At 37.0% G+C, this 20,653-nt stretch overlaps 1 protein-coding gene across 11 annotated transcripts in view; it reads left to right on the top strand.

Annotated features, from left to right (window-relative positions):
- The window catches only part of VRK1 (VRK serine/threonine kinase 1), an 81,874-nt gene that overhangs the window by 24,852 nt on the left and 36,369 nt on the right, over window positions 1–20,653 (top strand). For 9 of the 11 annotated variants that reach the window (XM_087447969.1, XM_087447964.1, XM_087447971.1 and 6 more), the window contains 2 exons: window positions 10,021–10,185; window positions 14,966–15,021. In XM_087447969.1, coding sequence (XP_087304095.1) covers window positions 10,026–10,185; window positions 14,966–15,021 — 216 coding nt within the window. In that variant the 5' untranslated portion in view covers window positions 10,021–10,025. Of the gene's footprint in view, window positions 1–4,969; window positions 5,179–6,593; window positions 6,613–10,020; window positions 10,186–14,965; window positions 15,022–20,653 lie in introns of those variants that run through there. The other 2 variants (XM_087447968.1, XM_087447967.1) reach the window with 2 other exon arrangements.

Here is a 20,653-nt window from a genome sequence, read left to right as displayed (position 1 = left end):
CCTCTGCTCAAAAGCTTCCCATGATTTCCTCTCTCACCTAGAGGTAGAGTCGCTGCCCTTACAGTGGCCTGGGTGTTGGAGTGATTTCTGTGCTGTCCCCTTTTACATCTCTGACATCAGCCAGTGCCCTCCCTTGGCTAATTCTCTGCCAGCTGCACCAGCCTCTTTGCTGCTTCTAGAACAAGGTGGGCGTGCTCTTGCCGTAAGGCCTTTGTGCTTACTGCTCCCTCAGTGTGGGGTGCTCTTCCTCTAGGTAACAACATGGCTAGCTTCCCTCACTTTTTTTTCAGGTCTTTGCTTAAATGTCACTTTGTTGTGAGGCTTTACCAGATCGTCTTTTAAATTTCACCCCCCTACTCCTCTCCCTTCCCCCGAACTTGCTGTCCCTGCTTTATTTATTTTTTTTCCATAGCACTTTTTAGCATTGGACATAGCACATGTTTTAATTTTTAAAAAATTATCAGTCTCTCCTAAATAAAATATAAGTCCAGCAAGGGCAGGGATTTTTGTCTGCTTTGTCACTGCTTTATTCCCGTCTTCTGGAACAGTTCCTGACACAGAGTATGTGCTCAATAGATATTTATTGAACAAATGAATTAATGAAGCAGGTACTATATTGTAATAATACAGAATTCCATGGGACTTAGTATTATTTTTATCTTAAAAAGGGGGTATAGCATGGTAAAAGTTTTTCTATTTCCTGTCAAAAAGTTGCAAACCATTCACTCTAGTAGCACTACCGAATTACTTATATTTAAGTTAAAGGGAGAATAGGGCCTAGTCATATCATCTCCTTTTTAGGAATAGAATTTGATCCATTCTAAACCCATTCCTACTTTGAGGTGACTTTAGTGACAAAGGCACTTAAAATTTTGGATTTGTATCAAGTTTATATGGCTCAGTCTGTAGATGAAATGGATTTTGGGAATGGAATAATGTATGTTATCAAGAAATATAAAAAAATGTAAAAACTTTGGTGAGAAATTGGTCAATGGGAGAGTTTTCCTTGGCTCAAGTATTCAGAGTATGATTTTTATTTTGGTTGAAGTATTCTGAATTAACATGCAAGTATAATACACGTTCTGAAACCTTGTAGAAGTGTGTTTACGCTTTTGCTAAAGTCAGGGTCCTTACAGTGACCTTCAGGGCTCTGCTTGATCTCTCGCTCCCGTGTCTGCTCTCTGACTCCTCTTGCTTCCCCCTTGCTCACTCACTCCAGCCACACTGGCATCCTTCCTCTTCTTTGTTGCCTGGCGTGCTCCTACCTTAGGGTTTTTACGCTACTCACCCCTCTGCCTAGAATGTCTGCCCCAGATAGTCACAGGGTCAGCTTCCTCACCTCCTGCAAGTCCGCTCGGATCTTACTTCTCCAAGAGGCCGGCCGTGACTGCTCTATTGATACAGCAAGCCCGCCCCTGCCACCTTGCACTCCCTGTCCTCCAGCCCTATGGACCGGCTTTATTTTATGATTTTTTTAAACATAGCACCTACGTTCTCTAAAATATTAGGTAATTTACTTATTATGTTTGTTTTTATTATCAGGCTCTTTCTGCTACAATGTGTCAAAGGACAGGACCTTTGTTTTGTTCCTTGAAGTATATAGCAGGTGTGCAGAGCAGTGCTTGCTTGGCACATGCAGATTATCAGTAAATACTTGAGTGAGTGAATGAGTGAACACACCATTACTCTTCTTCAGAAATTCACAGATAACCTTTACTGCTGTGGTGACTGGTAGATTTATGTAATTGGTATCTATAAGAACAACCTTTGAAATAATACTTTTGTAATGCTTTTCCAATTGTGTGTGTGTTTGGTGGGGGGCGTGACTCCATAATCACCAAGAATATATTGGTATTATTTTGGTTCAAAATTATAGAAATTATAATTATTTGGTAGAAATTATATTAATTTCTATGTTTTACCTATTGCATTTATAAACTCTTTTTTTAATTGTAGGAAAAAGCACAATGTAAAATTTACCATTTTAACTGTTTTTTAGTGTACAGTTCGGTAGTGTTAAGTACGTTCAAATTGTTGTGTAAGCAGTCTCCAGAACTCTTTTCATCTTGCACATTTGGAACTATACAGATGAAACAACAACTACCCTCTTCTCCCTCCCCGTAGCCCCTGGCAGCCGTTCTACTTTCTGTCTCTATGAATTTGACCACTGTGGATACCTCATATAGGTGAAGTCATACAATATTTGTCTTTTTGTGACTGGCTTATTTCACTTAACATAATGTCCTCAAGGTTCATCCATGTTGTAGCATGTGTCAGAATTTCCTTCCTTTTTAAGGCTGGATAATATTGCATTGTTATATGTATATCACATTTTGTTTATCCATGCATCCATGGATGGACACTTGGGTTGCTTCCATCTTTTGGCTGTGAGTAGTGCTGCTATGTACATGGGTGTGTAAATACCTCTTTGAGGCCATAAACTCTTTTCTTGAGATCTGTTAGCTTAAAGGAATAAACAAATCAGTTATATTTTCAGTATATGCTTACATCTTAATTTTAAAACTCTTAATTTTATTTAACAGCTTGTTTTTCTTTTATATAATGTATTCTTATATAATAAAATTCATATTTTGGTGTAAGCAGTGGAAGTATAGGTGGTCTGCTTTTTTAACATGATACAGTCGTGGAGAACTGTACATCAAAAAGTGGAACAAACTCCTTGAAAGAATGAGCTGTTAATCGTTGTTGTATCTCCCAAATTACCTAGACTGTGAGTGTCCTAAACAGTCGAATGAAATCCAGGATAGTATTATATCGTGAAAGCAAAAGGAAGAGAATGTTTCAGGAAAGAAAGAATGAACAACAGTGTTGAGTGCTGGCGAGCAGGCAAAGGAGATGATTCAAAGTGTCATTTGGATTTAGTGACCTTAGCAAGAGTAGTTAGAGTGGACGCAAGAAGGTTGAGTCCAGGTGGAGTGAGTTGTGGATGAGTGAGGAGAAAGGAAATGTTAGGAAGTGCAGACAATTATTAAGACATTTGGCATTGATAGGGAGAAGAAAGGATGATACTGGAGGTGGTTAAAAAACATTTTTTTTAAAAAAATGGACGAGCCATAAACGTATTTATAAGCTGATGGGAAGGATCTAGTTGAGGGAGATGTTGAATATATGAGAGAAGGGTTAATTAAGTTTAAGTCCTGAGGAGGTTGGAGGGGGTGGATACAAGGCAGAGAGGGACCTGATGTTTGATTGAGGAGGATAGCTTCCCTAAATTGTGAGCAGAGAGAAGGAAGATAGGATGGATGCAAAGTTGGGCTTGAAGTGGGTGCAGGTGGTTTGTAGTTTGAGTCTTGGAAAGATACAGGAATTCCTACCTGAAGCTTCTGTTTCTTTCTGTAAACTCGGAGATGAGCTCATCTATTGACAATTATGAATTAGGAAGGAGAATTATAGTTTTGAGGAGAATAAACAGGGCTTGCATAGTCATTGTAGAGTGTGGGAAGATTTTTCACTTGCTGGGCTTTTAAAAGGAGTAGCCATATCCACTGCAGTTGGGTGATGTATATTAAGCATAAAGTTAGATGTCAGGCACTTGAGGAAAAAAAAACTTAACCTTTTTGCTATTTAATTTTCCACATTTATTGCATTCCTACCAAGTGCAGTGTATTGTGAGTAAGACAGTTCTCGTACCCAGGGAGCTTATAAACTTACAGGGAACATGTATCAAATGCAATAAGAGGTAAGAACAGTATTGAAACTTCAGAGGTCATATCTGACTGAGGAAGAAAGAGATCTTGGGTATGGAAAAGATTTCAGTAAATGTAGATGGGGGAGGGTGAGAAAAAGCTTCACATTGCCAAGGGTGGAGATAAGAGTATGTTGGTACCATGTTAATGGAATGGGGAACAGTCCAGCTCGTTCAAAGTTATCCTTGAATCAACGTGTCTCTGCGCAGTTTAAAAACATCAGAGAAGCTTATGACATTAAAGAAAATTTCATAAAAATATATGACCCCCTCAAAGGATCTTAACGTGCATACCTATTTTAGTGGAAATTTATGACTAGTCATCCAGTGTGTGGCAAGTTTTATACAGCATTGTAATTTCCCACTTTGGGTATGATGAATTCCTAGAGCTCATTAAGTGTAAGCGGCATTATTTGATTCATTCAAGCTCTTTTCTCTCTTTGGCAGAAGATTAAAAAAAATTATTCCAAATTTGAATCCAGGACTTGATAAATGCCAGTTGTCTAAATACAGTACCATATTGTGATAAATATAGCTATTGAAATTTTAAAAATCTCTTCACAAAACTTTATTTTAATATTCATAGCAGAACTTTTTTTGGAATGTTATCTGAAAAACAGGACCATTTTATCATCAGAGCTGACTATTAATTAGGGTATTGTTTCAGATATAAAATTTGATCTGCCACTGAAATTCTATTTGAATATGTATAGTTCCAAGCCTGCTTTGTGTATTTAATAACTTTAGTACCATAATTACTCTGTTTACAATTAAATTTTGGTGAATATGCTAATATGAAATATACCAGTGAGTGATTTCAACAAAGGGCCGTGTTGATTTGCATTTTGATGTGCTTTTCACTTGTATCTGAATTTCTTGTAATATCAGTGGGAAAAAGGAGTGGTCAGATTATGTAATGGGTTATGTGGTGATAAACTTTGTTTCTTTGAAACCTCTCTGTTGGTTTGGCTATCATAATAGTGGATTTGTTTTGGTCTAAGTGGGCAGAAATTATGCGGCAAGATTTAATTTGGTCTAGGTTTGTGTCCTCCAGTGTATTCTTTAGAAGAAACCTTAATGTAGGTATTGGTTTCATTGTTAGAGGAAACCTATAATGTACTAACGCAATTGTTTAATTCAAATGAGTGTTCTAAGTTCTTTAGAAAATTCACTAACTTAGTGAGGCAAATGCTTGTGGTTATGTTATTTATACAGTTTTTGAGCAGGGACTTCTGGTTTTAAATTATTCTCTTTTCTTTTCAGAAATCACCTGAAAAGGAACTATGAGATTGAGAAACACAGATTTTATATTCTCTGAAACTAGGAGATTTCTATAACCCTGAACCAGAAAATAAGAGGGGCTGCCAAATGCAGTGAAAGTCAAATAGCGGTATGGGAGGATCCTGAAAGGGGACACTTTCAGGTCTGGGACACAGATCTCAGACAAAGCTGGCAGAATAGTGTTCTCCAAAGTAAGTGGCACACCCTGAGGGGGACAACCAAAAAGGCTTTGCTTAGAAGAACAGGAATGGGTGTTGGCAGAAGAGGGCGCTAGGAAACTTGATGGTGTGATGAAAATGTTCTGTATCTTAGTCCGGGTGGTGGTTGCTCAAGTGTGTATGTATATGTAAAAATTCATCAGTCTGTGTGTACCCCTGTGCAGGTTACCAGTTTATTCCCTCTCAACTCCAAACGCACCCTTCTTTGCTCTGTTTGTGATACTTGAACTGGACTCGAAACATTTTTTCCTTTCCAGCACAGTGTTAGGTTTTGTCAGTAAAGTTGAGGGAGGGACACTGCAAGGCACAGTGGGCTGTGCAGTGTGCTTGTTTTTTCCTCTCTCTTAAGGGGTGGCTGACAGCCCTGCTTACTCCCTGACTTTCTTTAGTACTCCAGTAGGCAGCTTTTTGGTCCCACCAGAACCCCAGAGGGTAGATTCCTGTGGACCAACTTCAGCCCGCTGGCATGCCAGAGAACTCTGCTAGCCAGTGGGCTGGAGCCATGGCCTGTCCAGTGAAGAGTTCCTTCCTTGTGTGCTCTCCCTGCGACTTGTGGATAGTAACTGCTCCCTGCATTCGCTCTGCTTGCATTCCTGAAAGTTCTCTTTTACCTCTTTCAGTAGTCAGCCACCTTTTACAAATTCATAGTTTTTTATATTAAATTTTCCTCTTTTAGTTACTTGGGTATTTTTTATCTCCTGACTGAACTCTGACTGTTAAAACACTTATGATTTATGTAATTTACTGTGTTAATTTTGCATAAATAAAAAACAGTGAAATAAATCATAAGTATACAACTTAATTTTTGTGAAGTGAGCATACAGTTTAAATATCATCCAGATTGGGATATAGAACATTGCCAGATCCCCAGAAACCTTCCTCTTCCAACTCCTAGTCATTTCCTCCCCCAAATGGTATCCGCTATTTGACTTCTATCATCATGGATTGGTTTTGTTTATTATTACACTTCATATGAATGGAATCATACAGTATGTCATCTTGTGTTTAGCTTCTTTTTCTCAACATAGTGTTTGAGAGCTTCATCTATTTTATTTTATCCATATTCCTATTGATGGACATAACGGGTTTCCAGTGTTTGGCTATTTTGAGTAAAGCTGCTGTTATTGTTGTATGTCTTGGTGGACATGTTTACATTTCTCTTAGGTATATACATAGAAGAGGAATTGTTGGCTCACTTAGCAGCTACTGCCAAACAGATTTTCAAAATGGTTGACACAACGTACAGTGTATGAGAAGTCCGTTTGTGCCACATCCTTACCAACACTTGGTTTTGTCAGGCTTTCACAGTTGAAGACTTCAGAATCTTTAAGGAACAGATCATTCAAATGCTGTTTAAATTCTTCATAGTTGGTAAAAGAAGAAAAGCTTCTAAAGTCTTTTTATGAAGTGAGTGTAATATCGATATCAAAACAGGTAAATATAGTAGAAAAAAAGAAGATTACCGACCAGTCTTGATATATGAATATCAATTTTATTCCTAAATAAAATATTAGCAAACAGAATCCAGCAGCACACTATAAGAATCATAACCATCATCAAGTGTTTTTTTTTTTTTAGGAAGGGGCATCATGTTAAATGGCCCTGTACAAGTATATGGTACCAGCTACATTTATTTAAGTCTCTTAATATTTTAAAAGATGAGTTATTGACCAAATGTTTGTTTATTAATCCATGGCCATCCGCCTCCCTTGCACCCAGCAGAAGCCAGCCCTTGAGCACTGACATGGCTGTTGGTTGCCCAAGGCCGGCCTAAGATTGTAGGGGCTGACAGAAGGGAGGCCTCCACATCTATTTCCATGAGAAGCCACAGGAGAAAGGGAACTTCATTTAAGGGCATTTTAAAGAAATATTTTGTGTTGTAGTAGCCTCTTTCTGTTAGAGCAGCAGAGAATATTTCAATGACTTCTTCACTTTCATGTGGAGCAGATGTAAGTGGGAGTGAGGTTTTAACCCAAGCACAAAGTTAGTTTCAAATACTAATTAATAAATGTATTTTTCTTTTTTGTTGTTTGTTTACAGAGAAGCTGGTAATCTAGGACATAACGTTGAGCAACATTATTGAACATTGAGCTTTTTTTGTACTTAGTTTACTTGGGTTGGTATATGTTTAAGTTCCTTGAGCACTGTGGCTCTCTCTAATGTGTATGAATGACTGAGGAAAAAAAAGACTGGATAACCATTTGAAAAAAGCTGGATTCCTACCTCATATCTTATACCAATATAAGTGTAGACAGATCAAAATTTTACCAGCAAAATATGAAATCATAAAATAATTAAAAGAAAATATGGGAGATATTTGAAAAACATTATTTGATTGGGAAAGGTCTTTCTAAGGATGACAAAATCTAAAAGCTAAAAATAAACAATATCAAAAGATAAATAAATTGGGAAGACTTTACAATACAAAGAACTAATTTCTTTAATATAGAATATATAAGAAGTGTGTATAAATAAAAAAGCAGAAGGCTACCAGTAGTTCACAGGAAATGAAGTACAGATTTTACTTAGGAGTCTTTTCTTTTTCCTTTTTCTTTTTTTTTTTTTTTTTGGTGGGTGTATGATTGGACAAGCTCATGCAGTATGAAAAGATTTCCAGTTTTAATCCCTTGGTGATTGTTAATTATAGGAACAGTAATTTTTTAATGTTTAAAACCATAAAATATTTTATAATACAGAAAACCTTATCAAGCAAATATAGACTTAATGAATTATAAGGTACTTTTATAACCACCACTTAACGTTAAGAAATAGAACTTTGCCCACCATGTGCCCCATCCTAATCACAACTTTCTTACGCTTCCTCAAAGTAACTTCTATCTTTTATGGTAATCATTTCCTTTTCTTTGTAGTTTTATCACTCAAATGTGCATCCCTAAGCATTATAGTTTATATTTGCCTGATTTTGTTTTGTTTCAGGTATGTTGTTTTTCCTTCTCTCTCTCTCTTTTTTTTTTGTGAGGAAGATTGGCCCCGGGGTAACGCCCATGCCCATCTTCTTCTACTTTATATGGCACGCCGCCACAGCATGGCTTGAGAAGCGGTGCATCAGTGCATGCCCGGGATCCAAACTTGCGAACCCCGGGCTGCCAAAGTAGAGCGCTCGAACTTAACCGCTATGCCGCCTGGCCGGCCTGTTTTAAGTCTTTTTAAATCTAGTTTTCTTCTCCCACATCTCTTCTTTTTTCCCTTTATTTGTTGAAGAAATGGGATTATATGTACTGTAGGGTTTCCCACAGTTAGGATTTTGCTGATTGCACTCCTGTGCTATAGTTTATCATGTTCTGTTCTCTTCATATTCTGTGAATTGGTAGGCTTGATCAGATTCAGGGTCTGTTTATTTTTTCTTTCTTTCTTTTTTGGCAAGATTACTTCATGGGTAGTGGTGTGTTCTTTTATTAGGAGGCACATAATGTCTAGATATCTCTCACATTTTGATGTTAGTAGCTATCAGTGCTCAATGTCTGGATCTATTAACTCGTTAGGAGGTGGAAATGGTGTTAACCTAAAACCACGCTTATTTATTTATTAGCTGAAATTTTTCTATAAGGAGAAATTTCTCTTCATCTTCTGTATGGTTACCCAGTGATACAATTCATATAAGAAAGAAAGGATAAACACTTGATTCTGTCTCTTTATTTACTAGTTTTCAAAATTGAGTGGTTTCCTGTTATCCTCTAGAGGTGACCACTTAGGTTTTCTTACTGTTATAAACTCTTGGATTTATCCATTTTTGGTGTTTTAATCCATTGTGGTTATTATCTTTATTGACTCAAATTGGCTCATCTTTGGTCAGTGGGAACATCTTCCAAGCTGGCTCCTTAGACATATTTGACATAACTCTAGTAGTTTTTGATAGATTCCTTGACATCTAGAAATGACAAGATGTTCCAAGTTGTTCTTGTAGATTTTCAGCTCCAGACCTGGAATCAGTCATTTCTTTAAGGAACCTGGTTTCTTTTAACAGGAAATGGTATTTCAGAAATACTATTGAGAAGGGAAGCATAGGAATGCTGGGTATCACCAGCTTTGGCTTTTCTGTGAACCCAAATGACTAAGCAGCCACAGTTTCTCCTTGTTACTCTCTTGAAAGTCTACTCCTTCATTATGGTGACTTTTGTAATTGTGGGGCATGTTGGGGATGCTTTGGAACCAGGTAGTCCTCAGGGCAGATTTCTGTCATTCCACCACTTACTAGTATAAAACCTTGAACAGGTTGCTTAACTTTGCTGAGCCTTAATTCCCTCATCTATAAAATGGGCATGATACTGTGATCTTCATAGAGTTGTGAGGATGGATGGGAGCCTGTGTGTAATGCATCTACTATCATGCCGTAAATAGACTTTCCCCTTCTCCTTGAGTTAATTTCTTGTGTTTTCAGTCTCTATATTAGGTTCTTAGCACATCAGCATTGGCCTTTATAAACTCCTCATTGCATTACTATAAAGTGTGTTCTAATTGGGTGTACCTTTTCCCCTGTACTTCATAGAGCAATTTTTTTTTGTTATTGTTGCTAAATAGCATTTTTAGTCAGAAATGATATTATACCAGTGGAACTTAAAGCTAAATATTTTCTTAAATAATTACATAGATCATTTTATTTATTGTTTCCTCTCGAAAGTTAAGGGATAAATAGGGTTTGAGCAATTATAAATCAGAATTAACAGATGTCCTTTATTTAAGTTTTGGAGTAAGTAGGAATTTGAACAGCATTTTTGTTGCACAGAAGCTTTTCGTAGTGAAAAATGTTTTCAACACTTCTAGGATTATAATTCTGTGTGTTGCTTTGTTTTGTAGTGAAAATGCCTCGTGTAAAAGCAGCTCAAGCTGTAAGACAGGGCCCTGCAAAGAGACGTCTTGCAGAACAGTTTGCAGCTGGGGAGATAATCACTGACATGACAAAAAAGGAATGGAAACTAGGATTACCCATTGGCCAAGGTGGCTTTGGTTGTATATATCTCGGTAAGTGTATGACTACTTCTGATTGTCAGTCCAAAGATTTATATGCTTTCTTATCAAAATAGTTTCTCAGTTAGGAGCTTTTACAGGATGTTCCTAATAATCTACAGTCAACTAAATGTTGTATGATGAGGCAAAAATGCATCTCTGACATGGGAGTGGAAAAGAAGATGGCTAATTTAATCACAATAGGAAAAGAGGATAAGATATCTGTAATATTGTCACTAGTGAGCACTGTGGCTTTAGAGTTTTAAGATATTCTGTATAATCTTAATCTCTTTTGAGACCGAAAGAAAGCCATGTACATCTTTCTTTCCCCATCTCCACCGAGTTAGGATTTATTTCCTCTATTTTGGTTTAATATGGAGATTTTCAGATCTTTAACAAGTGTGGATTTATTTTCTTTCTCTACAACCCTTATAGTTATCATAGTGGAATTAAGGGAACGACCTATGAGGCCTGATTAAATGTGCTATTAATTAGCATACTTACCCATAAATTTTGGGAGACCTGTTGTAGAACCCTGAGATTCTATAGGTTAACTGAATTGTTGATTTAAAAGATGTGTTACCTGATTGCTTCTAAAGCTGCCTGCTTCTCCAAGAATTTTAGTAGCGACACAGTGCATCTCATGTTTGCTTTTGGTATTTCTAGCTCTATTATGTGTGCTTACTCCACCTCTAATCTTGATTTAATTTAGTTTATTTAATTTCTGCCATGAGGTTTATAAAATTTTATTTTTAGTAGTGGAACCTTTTTTTTCTCTTAAGCAACATATCTCTCAGAATTCTAATATTAGATACTAGATTAGCACCACATGATACTTGTTAGAACTGCAGATTCTCGGGTCTCACCCCAGACCTACGAATCAGAAACTGTAGGGAGGGCTCAGCAATGCGATTGAACCAGTCCTCCAGTGATGCGGATGCATGCTGCAGTTAGAGAGCCACTGACGCAGATAAGAGAGCAGCTATTTTACTCAGAGGCTTCAGCTCCACCTCCTACACGACCAGTGGGCTCTGGTTGGTTAGTTGCAGCCTCTGGAGATATGTTCATGAAACATAGCTTAAAAACCAGTGCTTTACTATATATTATAAATATGATTTTTCTAGGGCAGTAGCACCTGGCTTTGGGAAACAGGTGTTGATTCTTTAGTTTTGTTCAGAGCCAAACCCATTCTAGTGAACTAGGGTATCTCTGACTTAAGGTGAAAATCTTCATAAACCGTGAGAGGTTAGTAGCTATATTAGCTAGGTACATATTTTTTGACCTTGTGATTTAGAGTGGTGTATTATATAAGCTGCCTCTACTGCAGAATGTGTGGACTTTTGACATCCCATATTAGGAATGGGAACTTCTCTTTAAGCAAGTAGGTTCTTCATTTTGCATTAGTTAATTTGTTTTTGTAACCTTTGGCAAATTTGCAGCTTGCTTTGGGTGTGTGCCAGCTGTTTTATTTGTATTTGTATTTATTATCAGAAAGTGCCATCTAATAGTAAGTATTTTTAGTATCCAATGGGGTTTGACAGATTTCTGTAATAAAACTTTGCTTCTGTAAAACTGGATTGATCAGTCTGGAGGACGGATTTGCTTTAATATTGCTGCCTCCAGTTTATCTGTCTCTGCCTACTGATAGAGCAAAACAGCCATATTCACGATTATCAGCAATTTCTGCTAATGAATTAAAAAGATTGCTTTTGAATTTTTTTTGGATGTTTTCTGAGCATTTGATACTGTTTATCTTTTCTTCTCATAAAAATTGCTTCCATTGTCTTTCGTGATAACATACTTCACTTCTGGTTTTCTCCTACCTCTCTGGATGTGCTTGGTCATCTTGGTGGGTACTAATGTGTTCTCCAGCCTTCCTTCCTGGCTCACTTTTCATTCTCTATATTCACTCTGATTGATCTCATGGAGTCTTATGACTTCTGTTACTGTCTCTTGACTGTTGATTTCCATAGCTTTTATCTGTAGCCTTGGACTTGATTACCTGAGTCTAGGCCCATAGCCAGTGGCCTACAAGGGGTCTCTACTTGGATGTTCCACAGGTGTGTCTAAAGCTTGTATCATCCTCTTCCATCTCCTGATTCTCTCGTGATCAGGCGAGGGTATCTGAATGAAGGACACCCCTCGAGGCAGACCCTGGGAAGGCATTCTCCAGTATTCCTTCACTAATATCCCTAGTACTTCATCCAGTCCTTTTGCTTTAGCTGTGTGATTTCTAAGATCCATTCATTTCTCTCCATCTTTGCTTGCCTGGATTCTCACTCTAGCGTGAATCTCTGCTCAGTCTTGCCCCTTCATCCCATTGTTTACGTTATGACTTGAGTGACCTAGGCTATTTAAACTTCTTGAATGGCTCCCCATTGCCCTTAGGATAAAGTGCCAAACTTTTGAGAATGCTATACAAGACCCTTCATAGTCTGGTCCCTGTGTAACTTTTTACCTGCATCCCTTTATTTCCTCAAAATCTGTGCTTCGGCCGTCACGCCGCCCTTTGCCTCTTGATCTCTGTATGTGATGCTTCTTTTGCTTCTTTTTCCACCGCTGAGTTTAGGGCGGGTCCTGTCTATTTATAGTCCTCTTGCGTTAACCCTGTCATAATATGTTCCAAGCTGTATTGAGATTACTTTTCTTTCTCCCAGAATATACAAGTGCTTCTTGGCAATGGGACAGCTCTTCTTTTTCTTATATTCCTAGTGCCTGGCAGATTTTGCAGTACATATTGTTTGAGTTACTTATTGAGCTTCCTTTTCCCCCCTTTTCTTATTTAAATTATGCAGTATTATTGGGATACTATCCTCATTGTGATGTTTTGTACACTAAATGCTTATTTTTAAAAATCTGACCTTGCTTTATTACTAATTGAGTATCTAAGAGCCGTTCCTTGGGGCTCTTCCTTAAGGAGCTCAGACCTTTTCATTTGCCCATTTTAGCCAGTTTTGTGACTTGGTGTTCCTTTAGTCTGAAGTATTTTAGTTGCAGCCCTTTCAAAGTACTGCTGCTTCCTAGCTGACTGGTAGTTTCTTGGTTTCGTTTGCCTGTTCCTCCTCATCTCTTCGTCTTCTAATGTGAGAATGCCTTAGGGCTCAGTCCTAGGGTGTCTTCTTTTCTCTGTCTACACTCATTACCCAGCAGGTCTCTTCCAGTTTCATGGCTTTAAGTGAGCAGTGTTTCTTTGTTGATAATTCAAATTATTTCTCCAACTTGGAACACTCTTCTGAACTCAAGACTTGTATCTCAACTGCCTGTGTATCATTTGAACTTGGGTGTTTAATAAGCATCTCAAACTTAAGACACCCCAAAGCATCAGCTTCTTCCGCAGTTTTCTCCATCTTAATAAGTAGCAACTTCCTCTTCCTAGCTGCTCAGGCCAAAACTCTGGAGTCATCCTTACCTCCTTTTTACTCTCTTACCCTCTGTATCCAATTCATCAACAAATCCTGTTGGCTCTTCTCGGAAAATATGTTCACAGTCTGACCACCCACCACTGCCCTGTGTGCTCCACTCTGGTTCAGGCCCCCACCTCTCTCACCTAGAGCAATGTAATATCCTGACTGAGCTCCTGGCTTTTGCCCTTGCCCTCTATGCTCCATTCTTCACAAAGCAGCCTGAAGAATTCTTTAAAAATCAGTGTCTGGTCTTGCTGTTCCTCATCTCAGAACTTCCAGTGGCTCTCCATCTCATTCATAGCACCAGCTTTATGTCACCCATCAAGCTTATTGTATTTGTTCTCTGTTGCTTTTCTGATCTGCCCCCTGTTACCTTCACTTCACTTCTTCTTCTCCAGCTGCTTGAGCTGCCTTGCCTTCCTCAAACATGTCAGAGGCTTCCACAGCAGGGCCTTTGTGCTGGTCGGCCTGGAATGTTCTTCCCCCAGATACTTGCAAAGCTTATTGCCTCAGGGCCTGCAGACCACTGCTCCAGTGACACCTGTTCTGGGAGTTTTCTCTTACTACCTCGCAGCACTGCCTCCCTTCCTTTCCTGCTTAATTTTCCCTCTATAGCAGTTGTCACCGTCAAACATCCTTCATATTTTAATTGTTGCCTGTGTCCTACCACTGAAAGGTCAGCTTCGTAACTGTGGGGATTATTCTTTCTTGTTCACTGCTAAATCTGTTTCTTAGAAACTGGCATATAGTAGGTACTTGGTAAAAATTTTTGTTTAGTATATGGGCAGCTGTATATTCCCGACTCAGTATTCCAGGGCAAGTGTGTTTCTTTATTTGCATGAAATAAAATGACAGCCACATTAAAATTATTCTGAATGGCAGTCCAAAGTTCTAGTGCCAACATCCTGAACACCCTGATCTAGATGAGTTTTTTCCCCCCAAAACTAGTGCTTTTTGGAACTTTAGCTCTCTCTTTTCTTACCTTCCTGATACTCCTTCTTAAAAAGATTCCCTAGTTTGTTAAATTAAAGAAATTGCATCAGTTATCATCCTCTTGGGTATGCACAACATATATTAGCATATCAAAGGCCATGCGTACTTTTGAATTAAATCTTAACTCAGAATTTTCCATACTTAATTGATGATCCTATTGAAGATACCAGCAATTGTAAGATGCATTCCAATTTCAAACATATTAAAACATAAAAAAAGTCTTAAAATTATGAAATATACTGTAATGATATCCTGAAATACATATTTGGGAACTGAAATTTATTCTATCAAGGGGTTATAGATATACAGATCTAAATATTAATAAAGGGTTAGTAACAGGCTATTTATAATAATGCTACTTCTTGTTCTGATATCACATGTGTCACTTTTTCAAACAGCTGATATGAATTCTTCAAAATCGGTGGGCAGCGATGCACCCTGTGTTGTAAAAGTGGTAAGAAAATATTTCAGCTGATTTTTTCTTATCTGTTGATTTAGTGTATTTATTTTGTGAAACACCCTTTTTGATAACTAGAACTAATTAAACCATAAGGTATTACATTTTTAATAATGTTTCATACATATTTAATGAGACACAAAAGTAGCTTTATAGTTTTAAGTAGCTTGAGTTCAAAAAGTCCCACTCCTCTCTTGAGCGCAGGGGCACTGGTCCTGGGAAATGAATGAAAGCGTGGGGGTGTGTAGACGTGCGCACAGACATCCAGTTCAGCTGTACTTACAGTGGATGAGATGCCTTTCATATTTATAGCCCACAAGATTAGACTACTTTAATGAAATTTTATTGTATTTTCTCTTGCATTTGCTTTTCAACTTCCACTTGGTCAATTTTTTCTTTTTATTTATTTCTAATTTCCCTTCCCCTTCCATTTTAGTAAGTTACATTGTCTATTTAGTTGTGATCACTTTGAACCTCTTTTTGCTATACTAACGTTGAAATTCCTTTGTAATGGGTGAAGGTTGACAACATCCCATCTGACATAAGCATACTTTTAACAGCCAGTTTATATATTGGTGCACGAAAAGACATTTTAACTACTATTTTTTTATCATCAATATATTGTGCATCATTTTGCTCACCAACATTTGTAATTCCCCTCTCTCAAAGTTCCTTAATATTTGTGAAGAACATGTTTCTGTTCAATAGAAGAGGTATCAGGGTCTGTTATTTTGGCAAATTACCAGGTAAGTCCCCCACCCTTCCTTTTTTTTCTAAAGGCTACCGAACTCTAGAATTAGAATTACCCCAAGGTTTTTTGTTTGGGTTTATTTTATTTTATCCTCTTTTCAAAAAGGAATATATTTGATGCCTTATGAGTTAACATTTTTGGACCTGAATTGTTTTAGTGATTATTTTTAACATTTTTTAATTCAGGCATAGTTTTCACAGGGAAATACAAAGATATTAAATAATTTGAAGACTTTTGACAAAGCATTGTACACCCCACCCCTATTCAAATATAGAACCCAGAAAGATTCCTTGTGTCCTTTTCCGGTCAAATCTCTGCTTCCCACAGCCTTGGAGGCAACCACTTGTCTGTTTTTTTTTGCTGTGGATTAGTTATTCCTGTTCTAGAACGACATATAAATCATGTTATACAGCATCTACTGTTTTGTCTCTGACTTTTATGCTCAGTGTTTTAAAGGTTCATCCATATCGTTGGTGTATCAATTGCTCATTCAGTCTTCTTGCTCAGTAGTAGTATATTGTATAATATATTATAATTTGTTTTCCATTTCCTGTTGATAGACATTTGGATTGTTTCCAGTTTTGGCTATTATGAATAAAACTTCTGTAAACATTCTTATACAAGTGTTTTCGGGGATATAGGTTTTTATTTCCCCTGAATAAATAGCTAGAAGTAGAATTGCTGGTCTACAGAGAAGAGGTATATTTAAATTTATAAGAAAGTACCAGACAGATTTCCAAAGTGGTCGTACCGTTTTACACACCCACCAGTAAAGTATGCGAGTCCTGGTTGCTCCACATCCTCTTGGGTATTTGGTGTAGTCGGGCTGTTTGTTTTGTAGCCGTGCTATTGGGAGTGTAGTAGTGTCTCTTAGTTTTAGTTTATATTTACTTGATGACTGATTTTGAGCACTTTTTCACTGTGCTTATTGGCCATTCATATCTTTCTTTGTGGAGTGCCTCCTCAATCTTTTGCTCCCCTCCCCTTCCCCTTTTTTAATAACAAGGTTGTTTTGCTTTTTATAATTGAGTAGTGAGAGAGTTGCTCTGGATACAAGTCCTTTTTCAGATGTATGTGTTGTAAATATTTTCTCCCAGTTTGTAGTTTGCCTGTTTCTTTTCTGAATGCTTTTTCTGCATCTATTGAGATGGATCATAGGATTTTTCTCCGTTATTCTGTTAGTGTGGCAGTTATATTGACTGATATTTGAGTGTTGAGCTAACTTTGTATTCTTAATATACACTCCACTGAGTTATGGTATATTATGCTTTTTACATAATGCTGGAATTGATTTACTAGTATTTTGTTAAGGATTTTTATGTCTGTTCATGAGGGATATTGGTCTTTAATTTTTTTCTAATATTTCTAAATTTAAAAAATTTCTAATCTCGTTGTTTAGTTTTGGTGTCAGAGTTGTTGCTGTGCTGTGTTTGGTCTCCCCGTTTCTGCCCTGTAGGATCCTAACTCTCCTCCTTTTTACTCCTGGTGCCTCTGTGACGACAGCTGGGGCTGTCATGGGGCTCACTTTGTTTCCTATCCTTTTGAGGTCACAGACCTGTACTGCCTAGTTTGTCTAATGTCTAAAAATGGTAATTTCCTATATTTGGCAAATTTTTGTATTTGTTTACAGTGAGAGGGCTTCTTGGGTCCCAGTTATTCTGTCATGCCTGTAAGTGGAAGTAAAGTTGATAACTTTAAAGCATGTGTCATTGGTTTGTTTCCTCTGCCATTTCACTTTTCTTCATGCCCCTTCATTTTGGAATTTTCTTCTTTTTCGTTTGTGAAATAACATTCCTTTTGAAATACTCAGTTTGCTGCTATATCAGAGGAGTGAAAGTTCTTACTATTAAATTGGGTCATTTGTATGGAATTGCAGAATATTATCTGCATTTGTCTTTGATGTGACAAATTAAAATATTAAAATCTATGGGTAAAATTAGTTTCTTCTTAGGATCTTTCAAAAATTTCCATTGTGAGGAGAAAGCAAGTCCCCTTATGACTTCTCATAATCTTAAGGTTCAAAAAGTATGGTTACCTCAGACTGCTTTGCAGTTGGTTAATCTGCACAGTCATTTCCATGTCTTCAAAGGAAAGTGTGCCAGTGCCATGTCTTATTGGTGGGACTGGTGTATAACCACGTCTTTATTCTTCTGTGTAACCTGCGCTTCTTTAAATTGTGTTTTATTTTAGAATTATGATACTCTTCTTTAGAATTATGATGTTTAGAATTAGGTTATTCAATGTAACTTTTACTACCTTTTTTACTTACAGAGTTATGAAAAAAAATGGGTAGAAACAAGTATTTCCTAACTGCTTAAGGTAGCAAATTACTTTATATTTTTAAGTTTAAAGTTGTTTGTTAATAAGCCTGGTTCAGTACTCTGCCTCTCCCGTCTCCTAATTTAGTTCTGTTTCCATTAGCCTATATTACTCCTTCTCTTTGTAATTAGGACAGTGATAAATATTCAGTTGATTTCTCTCTTGCATTTAATATTTCAGTAACATTTTCAATGTCATAGTTTGTCTGTGATCTTGGAAGAATGCCATAAACAAAACAGTGTTATTGGCTTTCTCTTTCCTCTCTGAGAGAGCATTTAGTAACTGCCGTTTGCTTGTTTCTTCCCTGATACCTGTCTTTTCCGAACTCCTTTAAACTCCTGTAGCACTCATTCTATCGCCATTTATTTTACAATTTCACATGCTAATATCCTTCTCATGCTGGTAGTTATTTTTAGTTTTTTATGTGTTTATCTGCCTAACTGGGTTTTAAGTTATTTGATGATAAGAACCTTTATTTTAAGCTTCATTTTCTTTATGCCACCCTTAAATGCCTATTTTATTCTTTTGGAACCTTTTTAAGCCATAATTCCCCACCATGTTTTAATTTCTCGATGCCACGCACTTGCATCTCTTGTCTATGCCTTTCAGAGGAGGCTCATTCATAATTTGCCTTCACTTGTGGTATGGTATACCATAGCTCTGTCCGTTACTTCTCTGCATCTTTTATTCTCAGAGCTTTATAATACTAAAAGTTGAAAGGATTTATCAGATACAAACATATATAAAATGAGTATCAGGTCTTTCCAGTATTAAAATCAGAACTATTTATGAACATTTGCCATTTAAAACATTAGGGGCTATTAAAAATCATGTTTTCAAAGAACAAGTACTATGCTGGGGAAATTTCATAATTCATTACTTAAAAAAAGCAGGATAGAAAACTATGTATAGTATGGAGATAATTTTATAAAATAGCTATATATGTGAAGAAAATATATCAGAATATTTCCAAATTTTCTAAAATGAGCACATATTTTATTTTTAGAGGAGAAAGCTCAGCAAATGTTATTTAAGAAATTATCAAAGGCAAATTGATTTTTAGTGTGAAGTTATGCTTAATAAAGTAATAATTAATGTAATAGCATGTCAGCTCAAACAGTGGTTCTTAGCCCCAGTTGTCAGAACCTCTGGGTGCAGGGCCTGGGCGTTGGTACTGTTAGTAAAGCTCCCCAGTGGATTCTTTAGTGTATCACGGTTGAGAACCGCTGGTAGAATCTGGCGCACAGAGCGCCTTAATTATTTTCAGTGGCGTCGTGTGCGTGCTCATGTCTGTCTGTTTGGGGACCCTTTTATTCAGTAAAGGCATGCAGGTACCCTGTGCTTCTGGTAGGCTTCCACCTTAATGTGGAAGATTTGGCAGAAAATGTGGTTGCTGCTAATATGCATATCTGCTCAATGAAAGAGCTCCAAATAGTTAACCCACAGATTTCTTACATTTGGCCTTGAAATAAAGTTAAGATAAATATTTTCAAGAGAGATGTTTAGGTACATGCTAAATATATTCTCTCTCCTAACCAAATGACTGTGTCTGGTTTTGTTTAGGGCCTTAATCCTTATTGACTTATGGGACCAGTCTTGGAGTCATGGTGCTGGGTCACCAGAGATGGTAAACTTGTATTGTCTGCCTCTAGATAGCTGAGAGACACTATATTTTATGTCAGGAAAGTAAATTGCAGAGAGAAATGGTAAATTGATAATAATAAGTTGGATAATGCAAGGAGAAAGAATTCTCTTTTGTGTTTTCTTGTTAACAGAATTTACAGTGAATTAGTTCCTTCAGTGACACTCACCCTTTGCAGTCATGTCAGTGAACTATTAGCAGAACTAGAGGTGGAGGTCAGGCTTTTGGATCTTGTATCCTAACAGTTCCAGTATGAACTGATATAAATCTGTATTTCGAAGTTCCCTGGAAAGAAGTTTGCAGACTGATGTTTAATTTCTCTCACTGATGTTATGAGAAGTGACCTGAATTTTCAATTCATATATCATAATTTTTTGGTAAGAAGGAGAGACTTTATACAGCTTCATTTTTAAATGGCAGCCAGTTGCTTTTAGATGGTGCCATTGAAATATATCACATTTTAATTTTTTTTCTGTTGTCATCTTCATTTTGACACTTAGAAGTCTTAAAGAAACGTTTAGTGATATTCTAGTTAAAATGTCAGTCCCAATTTCTTTTCTAAATCTTGGCTATTATAGAGTTGGCAAAGTATTTTAGATTTGAAATATGTTAATAAAATTTTAGTTATGAGTTAAGGTATTTTCTTCAACAGAAATAGCTAGCTTTGGCTAGAGTGCAATGCCAAGGAACAAGGAAGTAGCTCCTTTATTTTGTTATAATGGAATCTTATTGGATTAGAAAAAATATGAAATGAGCTCAAAGAGCCTTCATTGTAGTGGGGCTTTCATTATAGTAGTCTGATTTATATAGGTTGATTCTCATTATTATAAGTTTAATAAATTATTGCCTGAAGGAAAGCTTGAAAATTAAAGTTGATATGACATAGGTTGAAACTGAATAAATCAGAATTTTATACT

The sequence above is a fragment of the Ceratotherium simum genome, chromosome 24 (genome assembly GCF_057802395.1).
Source record: "Ceratotherium simum simum isolate JZ-2026a chromosome 24, ASM5780239v1, whole genome shotgun sequence".
Taxonomy (NCBI): domain Eukaryota; kingdom Metazoa; phylum Chordata; class Mammalia; order Perissodactyla; family Rhinocerotidae; genus Ceratotherium; species Ceratotherium simum.
Note: the sequence above shows the minus strand (reverse complement) of the source record. Positions and strands in the feature narration are given on the sequence as shown.